This window comes from Corvus hawaiiensis, chromosome 2 (assembly GCF_020740725.1).
Source record: "Corvus hawaiiensis isolate bCorHaw1 chromosome 2, bCorHaw1.pri.cur, whole genome shotgun sequence".
Lineage (NCBI taxonomy): Eukaryota > Metazoa > Chordata > Aves > Passeriformes > Corvidae > Corvus > Corvus hawaiiensis.
Genome location: NC_063214.1, coordinates 69,621,824 through 69,639,603, shown reverse-complemented (window position 1 = coordinate 69,639,603; position 17,780 = coordinate 69,621,824). Strand labels below are relative to the sequence as shown.

At 38.4% G+C, this 17,780-nt stretch overlaps 1 protein-coding gene across 2 annotated transcripts in view; it reads left to right on the top strand.

The window, feature by feature from the left end:
* The first annotated feature begins 12,141 nt into the window (after nucleotides 1-12,141).
* Nucleotides 12,142-17,780, top strand: part of KLHL1 (kelch like family member 1) — a 197,312-nt gene continuing 191,673 nt past the window's right edge. For both annotated transcript variants that reach the window (XM_048295548.1, XM_048295547.1), the window contains exon 1: nucleotides 12,142-12,678. In XM_048295548.1, coding sequence (XP_048151505.1) covers nucleotides 12,188-12,678 — 491 coding nt within the window. In that variant the 5' untranslated portion in view covers nucleotides 12,142-12,187. The remainder of the gene's footprint in view (nucleotides 12,679-17,780) is intronic.

The following is a 17,780-nucleotide window of genomic DNA, read 5'->3' as shown; positions in this document are numbered from 1 at the left end:
CAGTTTATTGGAGAATGGCATACAATCTACTTAACAAAGAGATTTAATTTATGATTAAATGTTGGGTGTGTTGTGAATCAGATATCAGTGGGCAGCTATCTCTAAAGGTACAAAGATAAATATTCACTAATAAGAAAACCTATATTTAACATTGAGAAATTTATTTCAATTTTTTGTTTTGGAAGATGAGTTATTCCTTAAAAAAAAATTATGAATTCCACCAATGTTAATAATCTGAAGACAAATTTCAGATAACTATTGAACCTGAAATCCACATAGAATCATAGAATGGTTTTGGTTGGAATGGATGATGAACTTGTTCTAATCCCCCTGCCAATGGGCAGGGAACATTTCATTACACCAGGTTGCTCACACTTCCAAGAATAGAGCATTCACGACAACTCCAGCCAATCTGTTCTAGCGTTTCACCACCCTCTCAGCAAAGAATTTTTTTCAAATATCTAATTAAGCCTTCCCTATTTCAGTTTGAACCCATTCCCTCCTTGTCTTCTTACTACATGCTCTTGTAAAAAGCCTCTCTCCATCTTTCTTGCAGGCTCAGTTCTAGTACTGGAAGACCACAATCAGGTCACCCTGAATTCTTGTCTTTTCCAGGCTGAACAAACTAAGTTCTCTCAGCCCTTCCTTGTAGGAGAGATGCTCCATCCCTCTAATCATCTTGTTGGCTTTTCTCTGGATTTGTTCCAATGGGTCAAAGTCTTTCCTGTACTGGGGACCACAGAGCTGGATGCAGCACTCCAGGTGGGATGTCACCAGAGAGGAGTAGAAGGCAGAATCACCTCTCTTGACTTGCCTTTGATGCAGCGCAGGGTATCTATAATTTCCTTGTCTGTAAGCGTACATTGTTGGCTCATTTCTCATCGCTCATCCAGCACCATTCCCAAGTCCTTCTCAGCAGGGCTGCTCTCCATCAGTTCACTCCCCAGCCTGTGTTGATACTGGGGATTGTCCCGACCCAGCTGCAGCACCTTGCACTTGATCTTATTGAACCTTATGAGATTCCCATGGACCCACTTCTCAAGCTTGTCCTGGTTCCTCTGGATGGCATCCCCTCCTTCAGGTGTGTCAACAGCACCACTCAGCTTGGTGTCATCTGCAAATTTGGTGAGGGTGAGTCATCGATGAAGGTATTAAATAACACTGGTCCCAGTATGCACTCCTGAGGGACCCCACTTGTCACTTATGTCCATTGGGACTCTGAGCCATTGACCACTTCTTTCTGAATGCAACTTTCCAACCAATTCCTTATCCACCTAGTAGTCCACCCATTTCTCTCCAATTTAAAGAACAAGGGAAAAACCTTTACTCCTGGTTATGTGCAATGCTTAACTGCTAAATTACTTCTGGCTCCATTTTGCACATCTGTCATTAGTCATCTTCAAGACTAATCCATCATTAAAATGGCTAGCTTGCAGCAGCCTTTCTCCGTTTGGTCACTGGGCTAGTATTAATTTTCCTGTCTTCAGTAAGTTAACAGTAGCCAAGATAGCCATAGCAATGGAGGGGATACATCCTGTCAGCTTATTGGAAGCAAAAGGATAAGCAAGAAAGAGCTGAGTCATTACTTAAGGAGTACCAAACATAATTGATGCTGGGAAGGATGAAGTGTTTACACTTTCCTGCTTCAGCTTTCATTAAGGAGGTTATGGATTAATGGACATCACACTAAGACAAAATAAGGAAAAAAGTTACTTAGATATAGGTCAGATGAAATTTCATCAAGTTGATGAACTTTTCTGCACAGGATTTAGAAAAATGGCTGAGAAAAGAGAATAAATGATCTTCCAAAATATTAGGAAAAAGCAAAAACTTTTTTTTTTTTAAAGGAGGAAAATCGCCCTGGCAAACTGGCTCCCATTGAGGAAGAATGTTAGTACAAAAAATATGGAATATCAAAAGATGTTTATTGTTGGCCAGTAAATTATGCCCTAACAAATTTCATTCAACCAGATACCTCATCTCATTGATATGTTTGAAATATTAAGGTATTTCATATAGCGTTTGGTACTATTTTCTTAAATGACCTAGAAAATTACAGTGAAGAAAAATCTGCCACAAAGTAAGAATATAAATGGTTGGAAAACTGTACTTGGCTGCTGTTCATTGCACACAGTAGCACAAGAAAAAATGTTGTGCATGTTTACATATGTATTTGTCTTCACTATTGTTTAATACATTTATCATTTTATAACAGAAAATAGAGTAGACTATTCAATTTGCAGATCACTTCAGACTTGGACTAGGCTTTGGAGACCACATTAAAATTTAAAGAGACTTGAGAAACTGAAGTTGTTTATCTTCCAAAACAACTGCAAACTGAATGCCAACAGTAATGCCCTTTTAGCTTAAAAGAATATGAAAGATTACTGTTGTCTTCACTTAAAAACTACATCCTAATAGTCAAACTGCACATATGAATATTTGGGGCAAATAAGAAAAGTGCCCAAAAGTTTACCATAATGATTCTATTACCTGGTATTTTCTTCAGTCCCCTTCTTTTAGGTTATCAGAAATAACAAGCCTTCTCTTTTTAGGTTTTCTAGGTAGCAGTACTTTGTACTGCTGATATAATTTCTACTGGACAGTTAATATATGTTCTGGCCATTGCAGTATCCTAATTACTGACCTTCTTTGTTAATTATGCCTTCTTATTAGTTATATGCTGTCGCAATCAAAGTGCCAAGCTCAGGTTAAAACAAAATAACAAAAAATATTTCAGCCCTTATACATACACTTGCAGCTACAAAGTTTTGTCTCAATTTTACATCTAAATTTAAGTTATATGTAACCTTATGGAACTGCTAAAACATAGTGGAATACATTAAAAAAAAATACAGACTTTCCATTAAAAGCATTTTCTAAAAAACCAAAAAAAATCTGTCAGTTACAATTTACTCAACTTTGAGGAGAAAGTTGAGGGTAGAAGGAGAGAAAGAGAGTTAGAGAGAGATTAAGTAGAAAGTTATCACCACCATGTAGATTTTTGCAGCATCCTGCTGGTCCTTCTTCACCCTGGTCTTCCATGGTGGGGTCCCAGAGTCATTCTTCTGGAAGTAAAGCTTTTGTACAGTTCAAGTCCCAGGTTCCAGTCCACAGGGCAGAGATGCCATTCCCACAACCTGGGTTATCATGCGTATCCTTTCCCACAGTTTCCGACCATATAATTTTTTTTGTCTGGATAAGTCTTATCTCAAGTTCCCATAGTCTGCACACTATGGTGTACTAATTCCAAGTCTTCACTTTTGTTAGACATGGAATGAAGGCCTTCCTGTTTTGCCACCTGTGCTTATCTCAAGTTCCTGATGTGGTGTCTTATCTTATGGGAACTTTCTTCTTTAACAGTGTTTTGAGAAATGCAAATGCATTAAGTCCTCCCAACATTTTACCTCTAAAAAAACTTCTGGGTGAAGGATTAAAAATATAGCATAGTTTTTTCAGGAAAAATCAGAGAAAACACAGTAGGAAAACAATTCTGCAAATAGAAATAATTATAATCATGTGAAACTTCAGATATATACTTATGTAAAACATTTTTTAGAGAGTCCATAACCATAAAATCAAATCTTTCTGCTTTTGTACTATGTACTTAAAACCAGGAAATTTCAAGCAATTTGTGATCTTAAATTGTTAACAGTTATTACTGTAAGTGTCATGACATTTGGATGGAAAACTATCCTTTCAAGTTGTTCAAACAATTACAATCCTCTCATCTGAATCACAAAGCATTTTTTTCAACGGAAAAAAACCCCAACGGTATACACTTTGGGACACTCAGTTCAAATGAAAGTGTGAATAAGCAGATGACAAAAAAAAAACCATTCTCAAATATTTGGTTTTTCAATGTGGTCAGACACTGAATGTAAACAATCAAAAGATTATTTGTACACATAGTCATAGACAAAGCCCCATCTTTCGTTTTCTAAAGGAAGGACAAGATAAGCAGACAAGAACTTATTTTATTGCCTTATGCTCAGTGCTGAAGAATTTTTTTAAAGAAATAATAAATTTCTGTAAAAAATACTGTAACTTCTTACACTCTTTAATGCTTTGATTGTGATATGAGATGCAAAAGAATGAAATGCATTGTAAATAAAGATTTCATTGTCGTTAACAGTTACTTTAAAATTAAAATGGCAGGCAGAGATCTCCAAGAGCACAACTACATCCGTATTTTATTGTTAGGATTCCCAGAAAGAGCATGAAGTCAGAAGTTGTCCAAACATCCACCATTTCTTGAAAACAACAGAAAAATATCTGTAACTATGCAATATAAAATTTTAAAGTACTCTTACTCATGCAGTGACAAGGCACTTGATACAAGCAATAAATACATTGACTGAAACTAGAAAGTTTAATTATCATGGAGAAAAGGCTAGTAACTTCCTAATCTGGAAATACACAAGTTTTCAGTCTGGGAATCTGTCTACTGAGACCAGAAAATACAGGAAGGATAAGGTATTAAAAGTTTGATGCTAAACAGTAACTCAAGCCAGAGAATATACCTCTGTGAGGATAGGGGTCTTATATACCATGAGAGATGGGGAAAATAGGGAAATGCTTCTCCTGTTAGTGTGTGTATTCACAAGAATTTATAGTAGTAGGGACAGAAAGCTACATCCAAAGGGAAATGAAACTGTGAGCCGAAGAAGAATTGAGGGGAATTCATGATCATCATGTTACTTGTTTTAATCCATAGTATTAGACATTTAAGGAGCAACAAGATTTGCTGCTTAAGTAATTGTGTGAATGAGATGGAAACAAAATTTTAGATTATTTGATTTTTTCTTGATTCAGCTTAATTACAGAATTTTGTTTATATTTTTCAATGGCAAAGAAAAAAACAGAGGTTCATTTTAAACGGTAATAGAAGTTAATCTCTCTTCCGTGCTTCAAAATATTTTACTCTAATTGTAGGTTGCAGGAAGAAAATGTTAATTTAGAAATGCATACAGTAATGCTGTTAGATGGTAAATTTTTGCTCTTCATTTTATTTCTGAAATAGCATAAACTTTAATATAAAATGATATGATTACACTTGCTACTACACATTAATCTGAGCAACTATATTATATTCATCCATGTATTCCTCAATTAACTATCTATATACATAATGTAGTGCAGTTGAAATTAATTAATTTCTACTTATCTATTTTTCTACTTAGATGACAAAGTTTGCAATTTAGAAGGTAAACAATATTATCAGATGGGATTCTTTAAAACAACCCAATATTCACTTACTTAAACAAAACATTTTGATTTTTATGGTTAAATTTTTTAGGTATATTATGTTTTCCTAGGAAATAAAACAAAAAAGTAAATCATAAGTCAGATTTATTAAAAAAAAAAATTCTTTTAAAACAACCTGTTCACAGAGGGTCATTACAAAATATCTCACAAATGTTTTCAATGGCAAAATTCGCTGAAATAGTATTATTTTTAACTTCAAAAGAACCTGTAAGCTGAAGTATAAGCATCGTAAGGTCATGTCTAGAACAGTAAACAAAATCTCCCTATGCCTGTTCTCTGCTCTGTTCAGCCTCTGGACCCAGGCCAAATGGCATGGCACAATTTACCTCCATATGGCTAAATGCTCTTATCCTCCAAAATGCTGGCTGTATTCAAAGTGCCTACTGAGTATGTTCCCTGACTTATGCTAACTTCTGAATGAGTGTGCAAGATGCTGGTATGTACAAGCCAAAACTATTTTAAGACTGTGATGCCTTATCAGTATTGACCAGTATGCCAGTTACATTGGCTGTTTAATTTAATTAAGTCTAATATAATTTACTACTACATGTGTAGTTGTAAAATTCTAGCAATTCCCTTTTTATAGAGCCTATTTTGCAAACCATTGGTGTCTACATTACTGTGAGTTGCCAACATATATTTGGAAGTTTTCAATTCAGATTAAAAAATAAACATTGAATAAAAGATCAGCAAGAAACCGCATATTTTTTGAACAGAACATGAAAGCAAACCAGTTCTAAGAAGATTCTGAGTCACAGAAAAATGACAGCAACTATTACTGAATCTAGCGAAGAAAAACCACCCTATTTTCTTTGCATCACCAGTATTTCCACAGAGATCTATATCATTCACAGAAATACCACTAAAAGTGTTAGTTTGAGATCAAAACAAAACAACATAGTGATTTTTATAAGATATTCTACCACTTAAAATATATAGTAACAGCATCTACGTGAATCAGCAAGTGGTACGATGACCAGCCTCCAAATGCTAAGGGCTAAGGATATTATGTGGAGTATGGCATAGGAGCAGAAAGGGGTATGCTCAAACCTGCAGTAGATGGAGTTCAGCTGTTTCTCTTGACCATAACTTAGGAGAGAATCCATGACACTTTCTTCAAATAAGGAGGATTTATAGCCAGCTTGGGAACTGTGGGTAAAAACTATGTATTTCACAAGAGAACTGACAACTGTTACAACCAGAGAAATTGTGGGAAATGATTTAGGAATTTAAGAACCTTAATATTCCTTAACTTTCCTACTTTTTGAAAATAATTGGTGTCATAATTTTATGTTGTCTAGCCTTAGTTTACTTGTGAATCTTTATCCATGACTAATCCTGTAGCATTTACATTTCTTAAGTGAAATTCTCTGACCATTTAAAAACTGCTTGAGGGTGTGTTTATACAACTGCTTGTGATCATGATGAAATGGATTAAGAAATTACTGTCCCTCAAGCTTATATAAAATAAGCAACTGCTCTTCTAGACTCCTGCAATGCAGAATAAAATGTATCTGTTCAAGTTACCACTAGGGGTAATTCATATATCATTTTTTTATCTGGCATTACTAAGGAAGCACTCAAAAAGAACAACTGTGGAGAAGCAATTTTTTTTACCAACTGAAATAAATGCAGTTGGTCATGTCACCACACTTTCAGAAACCTGGCGTGTACTGTGCTCTCACTTTTAATTTTGAGAAATGACACCATTTAACTTTTTAACTTACTGAAGGTAAAATCATTCTCAGAAGTTCAATCTCAGTTGAAAACTCACTACAAAATAAACATACATAAGGACTGACAAGTGAATCAGCTCTGGTTTATTTTTGTCTGGTTTTATTATTCCTTTCTTGCCATTAGAAAACAATCATAGTAAATAAGCGTAGGCATATCTATAGTATTTTAAATATGACTATGCATACTACTATGGGAGGAAAATCATCTCAACAATTTGACTCAGAGGAATGCCAAAGCATTATGTGTATACATTATAAACAATGTAAGAGTTTAATTTCCCCCTACTACCACCTATTCCCAGTGTTTCTCAATTTACTTACCAAAACAGACTCAGAATATATCTACACATCATAGAACTTGTTCAAAGGCTTTGTACACAGCAAAAGTTTAAATAATAATTCTAAAGCATTATTTATTTGCTTGAATCACTTAGCACACTGACATTTTCTGCACAAAGCTTGATCTCTCAATGGATGTCCCATCCCATCAGTTTCTCAACTTTCTTTAGCTTGTATTCTACAGTTCTGTTTCATAGCATCTTTTTAACACCCTCTAGCTTCTGAATGTATAATTAACCACCCACAAAATAAGCATCTTTATAGCTGAAGTGCATGTTCATTCATTCATGCGAGAATTCCCACACTGAAGTGAGAATTGTTGTAAACTATTCATTCTAGTACCATCCTTACCCAAAGCACAGTGCTGTCTCTTAATTTTTTTTTTTTTTTTTTTTTTGGTGCTTGTTCTCATCACAATTTAGTGTCTTCTGGATTAAAAGACAGGATAAAATTCAGTAACAAAAATATGCCTTATCCTTTTAATTTGCTGAGAGGTATATCCCTTCTCTTATTAGTAACTATCATTCCCCAGCACACCCATAAGCTCATCAACCTCAGACTCATTTGCTGTATCTTTCGACTTTATGTAATACAGAGACTCACATAGACTAAGACCACTCTTAACCCTAAGGGGTTTCTTGGCATGATGGTTCCTCTGTTGCTTGTTTTATCAATCAGTAACTGCAACTGAAGTCAACTTCAGTCCTAATCCCCCAGTTCTCCCTGGAGTACAACATGTAAAGAACTTGATGTAAATCTTGTACCTAACAGTAAACCGTACTCCAAACCTTTGCAACAGGAAGGAGGAAAAAAGAGGGTTAATAAAATCTGACTCGTTTAGATACCTACTTCAAGTTTCTTCTCTTTGGAAGGGCTTTTTACTACTTGAAGGATTTATTAAAAGGATATATATCCCTAGGCCATTTTTTCTACAAAACACGAGCATGAGACTTCCTTAGGGACATGACTATGAGAATTTATTTCATTTGAAGAGCATTAGAAAGGCAAAAACACAAAGGGAAAGTGTCAGGAATCTGACTCATAACAGGACCATAAAGATTAACCACTTTCATCTGTTTGCTTGACTAATATGTAAAGAAAAAAGAGCCATGAATACTTTCAAGCAAAGTCTGTAAAGTTATTCAAGATTTGAGTGGCAATGAATAACCCAGGAAAACTACATCAGGGATGAAGTTAAGAAACGCTGTTTAATAAACAAAACCACAATGTGATATACAGCGTGCAACCAACACACAGGAAAAGTTTACCTGTGATCATTATTATTTTGGCTATACTTTATGGAACACATAAGGTACAGATGGAAGGCTGCAAGACATCAAAATCTTTCCCTTTGACAACTTAAAAGACAAGTGTAATTTCATAGTTCTGTTCATATGTCTATGTCAATCCCATATGAGTAGACTAAGACATACTTGACTAGTAAGCTAATTACATTAGAGTAATTCCTATGAGTAAGGTCCCTAGAACTCCAGTAGAGAACCATTTTTTCTTCTTCTGGATGGAGAAGCAAGTCTAGGCAAATTACAGAGTTAAGTTAATCTTTTTATGTACCAGAAGTTTCAACTGAAACTCAAACACATTTTGTGTTCTTGTCATGCAATAATTTAGAATATGTTCTTAGTCTCACTGGCATATGTCAAAAGCATTCACTGGGAAACATGAAGATAAGAATCTGTGAAAACCTAACTAAACCAACCTGTTTAATTCTTTTACTTCATGCTCAGGAAACCAATTTATTAATTAATTATCAATACTGACAATGACTGATTTTTCAATGTAGCTTTTCTTGGGGGTAGCTCTTGTTTACTGTACATTGACAAAATAATTGTGATTGTGGTATGAACTATGCTAATCAAGACAATTTTCCAGATTTCATTTTATGATACTCAAGTGTTCACTCATCTTTATGTAGGAGAATCAGGCATACATGCCAAATTAATGCATCTCTTACTGCAAAAAGTATTTATGTACTAAAATATGAAAGAATCAAGTAATGCTAAGAAGTATGTCAGTGCCTATACATGGTATTTTGAAGTGATTTTTGTTATTTAAAAAAAAATTCAAGACTTTATTTCAGTTACTGACATAACTGAAATAAAAATATATGAATAACAGATAACCTGGAGTATTTTCTACCTTTTTTCCTTATAATTGCTTGATAGCTTGTACTGTGACGGGTGATAAAAAACCTAAATCACTTTCTTGGGTGATATTGTAATATATATTCATTGAGTGACCTCTGGAGTATATTTAGAAATATACTTTGTTGGAATGCACTGTCATTTATATTTATCTATTTTGGTGAAGATAGAATGTCTAACCTATCAATTGTTCACATCAAATGATCAATTTAAGTACTAATGCAGATTTTAAAATGACTAAGATTTATAACATGGCAAGGAAATGATGCAATTCTCCTCAAATCAGAGTATCTGAATTGGCCTAATCAGTTAAGAGGTATTAAACACAGAAGAGATAGCAACCTGTCTATCTATATGTTCATTGATTAAAACTATTTCATATGTAGATATCCCCATCTTTTAGAGCATGTAACTAGGCACTAAGTAGCCAGTATTCACTATAGATGATTTCATATATTTCATCATAAGAGACGCATTTCTAGACTCTCAGAAATTATTGAAGTTTCATCTGTCCTATTCTAGATGAAGATTTCTAGGCATTTCTTCCTGCAGTTCTCCTAAGCAGCACATAGTCAGATCAGTTCTCAGATAAAAATGAACTGTCTCTTTTGTTTGGTTTAGAATGGTTTTTGTCTCTTTTTTTATCACTGAATACTGAGAGCAAACTTGAGGCACCAGGGAGTTTTCAGTCCAGCTGTGGTGGTATAAATCAATCTTTAAAATGCACAGTGGCAATTTTTCTTCCTTTGAAAGTAGGACTTGGTGCCTTGAATTCTTGCACTGTTAAATCCAAGACTTTATCAGTATTAAACACAAACCCTAATATTGGTTTGTATCCAGAAGCAATACTTCACTGATAAACTAAACAAAACAGTAATATACTTCAGCCATGAAGTAAATATAACAGTAATAAAATTTTTAATTTGTGTTTGATTTCTGTGCTTCCCTGGAGGAATTTTCAAGCTATAATACTTTATGAATGAGGAGTTAAAACAGACCAGCTTGAGGGAAATAATTTCTTCAACCTCTTTTCTTGATTTCACAAAGAGTTAGAATAACAGACTTTTGAGAGCTCATGAGTACATGGGTAAAGCTGGCCAATGCAAAGATTACTGGATGAAAATACAATCTATTTCATCATTTTCTTAGGGATAAATCTTCTTCTAAAATATTACTTGGTAAAGTACAGGTGAATTGCAGGCATTCTGTGTATCATCTTATTGCCACCAACTTTTCATGCATGAGGTTTATGAGCTAGCAGGTGACGATGTGCAGTTTTGCTGCCATATCCTCTCCGACATTTCACCATAGAGCTTATAATTCTGTAATTATGTCCCCAATGCAGTGTACTCTGTGACACCCCTCCCAAGTGGGCAGATGTTCCTAAGCAGATTTCTTATGTTGTGAAAGGAACCTCCTTTGGGTTTAGCACTGTCAGACTGCACTAAGAGCAGGTATGAAAGGTAAGAAGCAGATGTGTTGTGCAATTTCTATTTGACACATTGTTCCTCTAGCCAATGTTTTCTACTGGTACAGTAACACTGAGCCAACAGGCTAATGAATGGAGCCTGCAGAATACATCGTTAACCTGTAACCTCATCCAGGCTGCATGCAGTCTATTAAGTCTGTACTCCTATGATTCACATTTTTGTGTTTACTGCTGCTGATACATTTGTTGTTGCACTTTATTTGGCTATATTTGGTATATATACAGCTGTCTCAGAACTAAAATACCAAGGTGAGGAGACCTGCACTGGAGACAGCACGAGGCTGTGAGGGGCAGTTAGTGACCTGCCGACTTACTTGCACGAGGAAGCCTGAAGCATCTTTTTCCCTCTGTCTCTTCACACTGACGGCCCCAGAGCACATCTGCGTCACATGCAAGGGAGGGGGCGCCTTGGTGAGAGGCGCCGAGATAGACGGAAAATTGTATACTGAGGACCTTGACAACCTCACGAGCGGGATTTTTTTTTTTTTTCCCCCTCCTACGTACAGTGCATATAAAGGAGCTCCGTTCTCTTTCTGTGCCAGCTCTCGGGCATTGCCATCCCAGATAACGGAAGGCATGGGACTCCCCAGAGAAACGGGATGGGAAGGCGGGACGTGGAGAGAGGCTTCCAGGTGACTTTTTCCTCTCTGTCTGCACTCGGTCACGGAGCTGTAAGAGACTGAGGAAGTGCCACCTGCCTCCCGCTGTGGCTGCTGCCGCCGCCGCCGCTCCTCTCCGGGCTGTAGCTCGCTCCCCCGTTAATCAGACTAGCGCGTCGTCGCAGCCTCCCTCGCCCGCTCTTCCCTCGCAAGTGTCCGTCTCCCCTGAGAGGTGTCTCTCATTTCTGCCTCTCTCTCCTCCCCTTTCCACTGATCACCGTGCGGTTCTCGTCAGCTCTGGGCATCTCTCCCTCTCTCTTTCTCCCTTTCCTGCTGGGTGTCTCTACCTCCTCTTGGCTCTGTGCATCGCTCCATCCATCCTCCCTCTCTCTCCGCACTGGTGTGTGCGCGAATCTCTCTCCGCCCGGCAGCTGCCACCCCTCGCCCTACAAGCCCAGCGCCGCCCGGAGGAGCCGCCACCGCCGCTGCCGGAGCGGGGCCGCCCCGCGCTGCCGCTGCCGCCGCCGCCTGGCCCTGCCTGGCTGCCGTGAGTCCCGCCTCAGCCCGCGCCCGTCCCCCGCCCGCCGCGGCACCATGTCCGGCTCCGGCAGGAAAGACTTCGACGTGAAGCACATCCTGCGCCTCCGCTGGAAACTGTTCAGCCACCCCTCGCCGGCGGGCGGCCCGGCGGGGGGAGGCTGCCTGCCGCCCGACAGCAGCTTCGAGCACTGGGGACCGAGCCAGAGCCGCCTGCTGAAGAGCCAGGAGAGAGGCAACGGCGTCTTCTGGAAGAAATCCGCCTCCTCCGCCTCCTCCTCGGCAGCCACCACGGCCAGCCCGGCCAACGGGACACTGCTGCCCGCCGGCGGCCGGCTAGCCACGGGGCACGGCCCGGGACCGCCGCCACCCCGCACCGTCTTCTACGTGGAGTCCCTGGAGGAGGAGGAGGAAGAGGAGGCGGTGCCCGGCGGGATGGAGGTGGCCCGCGAGCCCGAGAAGCCCCTGGAGCCGCCGGAGGGGGAGGAGGCGCCGGGGGGCTGCGCCGATGGAGGCAGCCGGGCAACAGGTGACGGAGGCGGGCACAGGTAGGGGAGCGCGGCTGCTCCGGCGCCACCTGCGCGGCGGGCGCGGGCGGGTCCGCGGGGGTCATCGCGGGGCTCTGCGGCCCCGGAGGACAGTGGCGGGGTGGGTGCAGCCGGGCCAGTGTGCCGGCGGTGCTGCGGCAGGGTGGAGGTCTCGGGGCGGGAGGATTCCTCCGTTTGAGCTGGCAGGGTTTGGAGGCGGAGAGAAGGGCGGCCGGGGGACTGCCCGAGAGCCCCGGGAGAGACCGGCCAGCCTCATGGTCAAGGTGCCGCGGATCACGGATTCTGCCCTTGGCCTTCCTCTGACCTTGCCCCTTCTCTTGGCCTGCGGCTGCTTCTGACCTGCCCCTGTCCCTGACCTGTCCCTGTCCCTGTCCCTGTCTCTGTCCCCACCTCCGCCTCCGCTCCTGGGCTGCCCCTGCCCGCGGGGCTGGCCCGAGAACCGGCTCTTGTCAAAGCCGGCGCTCCGCGCTGGGGATCGTCGCTACCCGACTTTGTCAGAAGTTTCTTAAAACGCTGGCGGGAGGTAGTGTTGTTCTGGCTAGTGGGATGACAGATGAAAGCTCAAAAGTAAAAGTGTCCTATTTCCTGAAACTCGGTGACTAAACCGTGTTGCACCCTACCTCAGAGAAAAATAAGAATTATAAGAATTTTCCGAGTCATGAACCCAGTGACACCTGAGAGGATGTAAGAACAAGCAAGACACATCCAGATTCTTGTTTTTCATACAAATGTGTTAATGTTGAATTGCTTTTCTTTCTCAATCCCTGCCCTCCTTGCCCCCAGCTGAAACAGAAATTAAAATCATTTGAAGAAGGAAATGTAGTTAAGAGAGAGCTTTCAGAAAAACTCTGATACAGATAGTCCTAAGGGTAAAATGATTCATTGCTTTAGCTCTGCTTGCCCCCACCTCCCCATGGTTAAGATTACTTCATTTTCATTTCCCTTGTCTTTTTTTTTTTTTTTTTTTTTTTTGTGTACGGAGAGAAATGTACAGTTCGGTTTCTAAACATGAAAAGAAATGAAAGGAATGATTTGGTTTTTTCCTATTGAAAGTTAAACATACAGTATTAAATATTAGATGAAGGGACAGTACCATGTGTATGTTTGGATTAGTATGGCTGGAGATAAACATACATGTAACTGAGTATGTTGCACCTTTTCAGAGAGCCCTAAAGCATATATTGTCTCCTTTAATTTCTTATTGTTTTGTCAGTTAGCATAGTTCATTTAGTAGGAGCTATATAATTTAAACATGTGGAATAGCTGATAAGTGACTTAGGGTATGTTTTTAAAGAAAAAGCAAAACTGAAGTTTTTATGAATATTGGAAGTAGTTCTGAGCAACAAGAAGGTGCTTATCCTAGGATTCAATTCGAATTTTAATCAGATACACTACAAAGACAGGTAAAACACTAGCCCTAAAATTATCTTTTCAAGGCTTTTGAAGAGTGAGTGGGAGAGGTTAAAAACTAGTACAAATATAGTTTCATTATATAGACTTTTCATTTAGGTGTGTCACTGATCTGAGACTCTGTAAAGATCTGCATACTAACAGAAACTTACTGAGTTTTAATGGTACCCCTTGATTTGCACATAAGAGTCGACTTGGTAGAATTTGTGTACTCTGTGACATGTATCTGATTACTGCACTTACTTCTCTTGATTTTTATAATCCATTTATTCCATGTTCTTCTTTCATTGCTACTGAAACAACACATCTAGTCATCAGTAACTTGTAGTCCTGTTGAAGGAATATGCTTAAATTTGTTCAGATTTAAAGTAACTGTGTCAGGAGAGATGATTTTATTATTAATGAAAATGCAACCTTTTGAAGTATGAAAATGTTTAAGATAGTTTTAGTCTAAGACTTTGCTATTTCTCATCAAAGAACCTTTCATTTACCTCTATGAACTTTGTATGTTATGGCAAGAGGTGGGCAAGTGCTGCAAAAATGGCAGTTCTGTGCCTGAAAGTCCTGTAATCCAGGTCTTCTAATGCCCTGGAAGTTTCTGTCTCACTCATTCTGTAGAGATAAGTCTTATAAATGGTGCCAACTTCTTTACTTCACTGTGACTGTAGGATATGTAAATTACTCTCCAGTCCAGAATGACAGATACTATCAAATACATAAACAGATGAACATGTGGGACTTCGACCAAGCCTTTAGGCATATACCTGGATTTTTGGTACAGAAAGTGATAACTTCTGAATTTCCATAGTGTTAGTCCTGCCCATATTTAACAACTGCTTTAATATTTGAGGACTGTATGGAAAACAATATTTTTGTTATGTGAAAGTGGTGAGAATTCAATATTTGAATATGTTCCAGTATAGACCGTGTCAACATTATTTCAAATGTTGTGAACAGGAGGCCTCTGGGCAGTAACAGCTCGAAACCCAGTGGTAGGACATAATATGAGGAGCAGTTTGACAAGTTGGCTTTGGTTTTATGCTTGGGATTTCTAATTTTTTTTTTGTTATTTCTGCTATTGACATATATGTACAAGTGAAAATTACTTTTTGGTTTTTATTTTTAGTGTGTACTTGGGATCCTTGTATCTCCCAAAGAGTTTTCATTTGGTTCTTGTTTGGGTTTTTTGTTTGTTTGTTAGTTTCTTTTTTTTTTTTTTTTTCCCAGCTGGTCTCCTCAGCTTGAGACATGAATTTTGTACTGGTATCCTTTTTCAGCTCAGCTGGGTTTGTTTTTCAGTGGAGTTTTAGTTACTGTTTCTACATCTAAGCTAAACACTAAGCTGGATGATCTCAAATTCTTAATTTTAATTTTAGTGTTCTGTTAGATATTGTGGAATAAGAAGTACATTCTACTTTACTGATTTGGGTTTTTTGCATGTTTCTAAAGAACATCCTGTCTTGTCAATTGTACAGTACATCTATTCATAAGTAAGGCTATGTGTATAGTCCTACTGGCATTAAGAAGACTGAAGGGTTAGACAGGGCATGTTTTAAAGTACGTACTTAATTGTTCTATTTTTCATATTGTATCTGTAAAAAGAAAAAAAATGTTTTATGGCTAAGAATTAGTGTTAGAACACTGTCTGCTTGAAATTGCTTGGAATTGCTTGGAAACATGCATATCAAATTGGTTTAGAGCTGGCATGACAAAATTGTCAATAGATACAGTGGATATTTAAAGATGGTTTTTTTGATCTTCATTTCCTAAGACAAAACTGTTAGGAAAAAAAAAATCTATAATGTGAATTTATAATTAAGATTTACAAATCAGCCCCAAAATGCTTGGAAAATACCAGTGCAAAGATTTGCGATATATCCATCAGATCCTCGCATTTTATAATGGAGATTTTACATGATCATGACAGCTCTTTTCAGGTGAGGGGTTAATCAACCCTCAACATGAATGGGATTCACTTAATAGGCAAAGAGTTACTATTTTAATCCCTCCTTCCTGAGTGGATGGTAGCATGTTTTGCTTGCCTTGCACTGTTCAAATCCTGTGTAGATGTAATTCCTCATGTGCTCTCAGGACTATTCACCACTACACTCAGTACATGCCTCACAAACTAGTAACAGGTTTATTTTTACAACAGCCCTATTTTACAGTGGAGGACTGAACCAGAAAGAGAGAGAAAAGAGAAAAAAAACCATTGAATTGATTGGTTTCAGAGCATATAGCACTTTTCTCCCACTAGTTCCTCTGTTCTCAGTTGCACTCATAAATGATGAGCCCATCTAAAAACCAGCCCCAGAGTCCTCTGGTTGTGTGCAAGAGGAGTGGAGAACATGGGATTCAATTAACATTTTGTTTAAGAGACAGCTCCAAGAAGGATATGCCAGATATGCCTAACCCACATAAAGGAAGCACTGACAATGCAGAAGTCTTTCATAAAACATACAATAATTTGAAAATAGAGCTTCTGAAAGAAAATGTCAAATCCTCCCACGATTAGATACTAATAGTGTACCTTGAAGCAAGAACTGAGAGGACTGAGTACTGTGCCTTCCTCACACAGCAGTTTCATGCTCAAATGTTGAATTGCTAGAAAAAGTAATGAGGAAAGCATTTTACTCTGTTGCTGTCGAGTTCGTCAATGTGAAGTAAAAAATTCAGTATTAATGGGAATCCAAAAGGTTAATAAATGAGAGAATGATATTCTAACTCAAACATTAACTTAGAAATTTAGTTTGCAAGTCTCTGTGGTCAAACTATTTATTTAAATTAAATCATTATGATCAGTGTAGAATCAGGAACATAAAAATGTACATGATTAAACTATAGCATCAAAGCTTTTGTACAAGCATTTCTTTTGTATTTTTCTGTTCTGAGCCCACAAATCCTGCATTTTGACTCTTTTGCCCATTAGTCTCTCCCACTTCCAAGTCTTCTTCCTTTTCTTCTAGCAACTTGCAACCTTCTGGTTGGCATGCATCTATAGAAAGTTATGAACTTGGAACTGGTCAGGATGAGCAACATTCTCGATGCTGCTTTCTAATTTATTGAGAAAATATTTTGACCATATTAGAAAATGTAGATAAAATTGTCATAAAAATTTGCTACTTAAGTACTTCATGTACTGTTGCAAGTGTATCTAGTCTCATGAGAGGTTTCTGGTCTCTGGTTTCTAAGTAAATGGAGTTTCCTGTTTACAGCTTTCATCTCGCTACCTGAGCTTACAAAAAGAGGACAATCAAGGTACCTTCCTATGTCTTAGTCTATCCTGTGAGCTCTCACAGCTTCAGGTATTTTCACAACTGATCATGGCTGTGGCCTTTCTGAGGTGATACTCACATTTGAACCATAGCTTCTGCTGTGATAACCAGATCCTAAAATTAGATACTAAAGAAGTCAAATTAATAGCTGTGTATGTTTTTATACTATCTCATATAGACTTCTTTGTTAAGAAGGTAATTTAATGCTTAGGGTGGAATATAGATCACACGATTCTGCATTTCTAGGTTATGGAATCAGAAGAGAAAAATCCATTTGTTTTTATCATGAGCCAGTTTTTCAACTTGATTATGAAACTTCTAAAAATGGTTATATATCTTTTATGCTTTTGTATTTATACTTTTAACTTTCACAACAAAAGAGTCAGGGTTCTTACACAACACAGGCCACAGACCTTT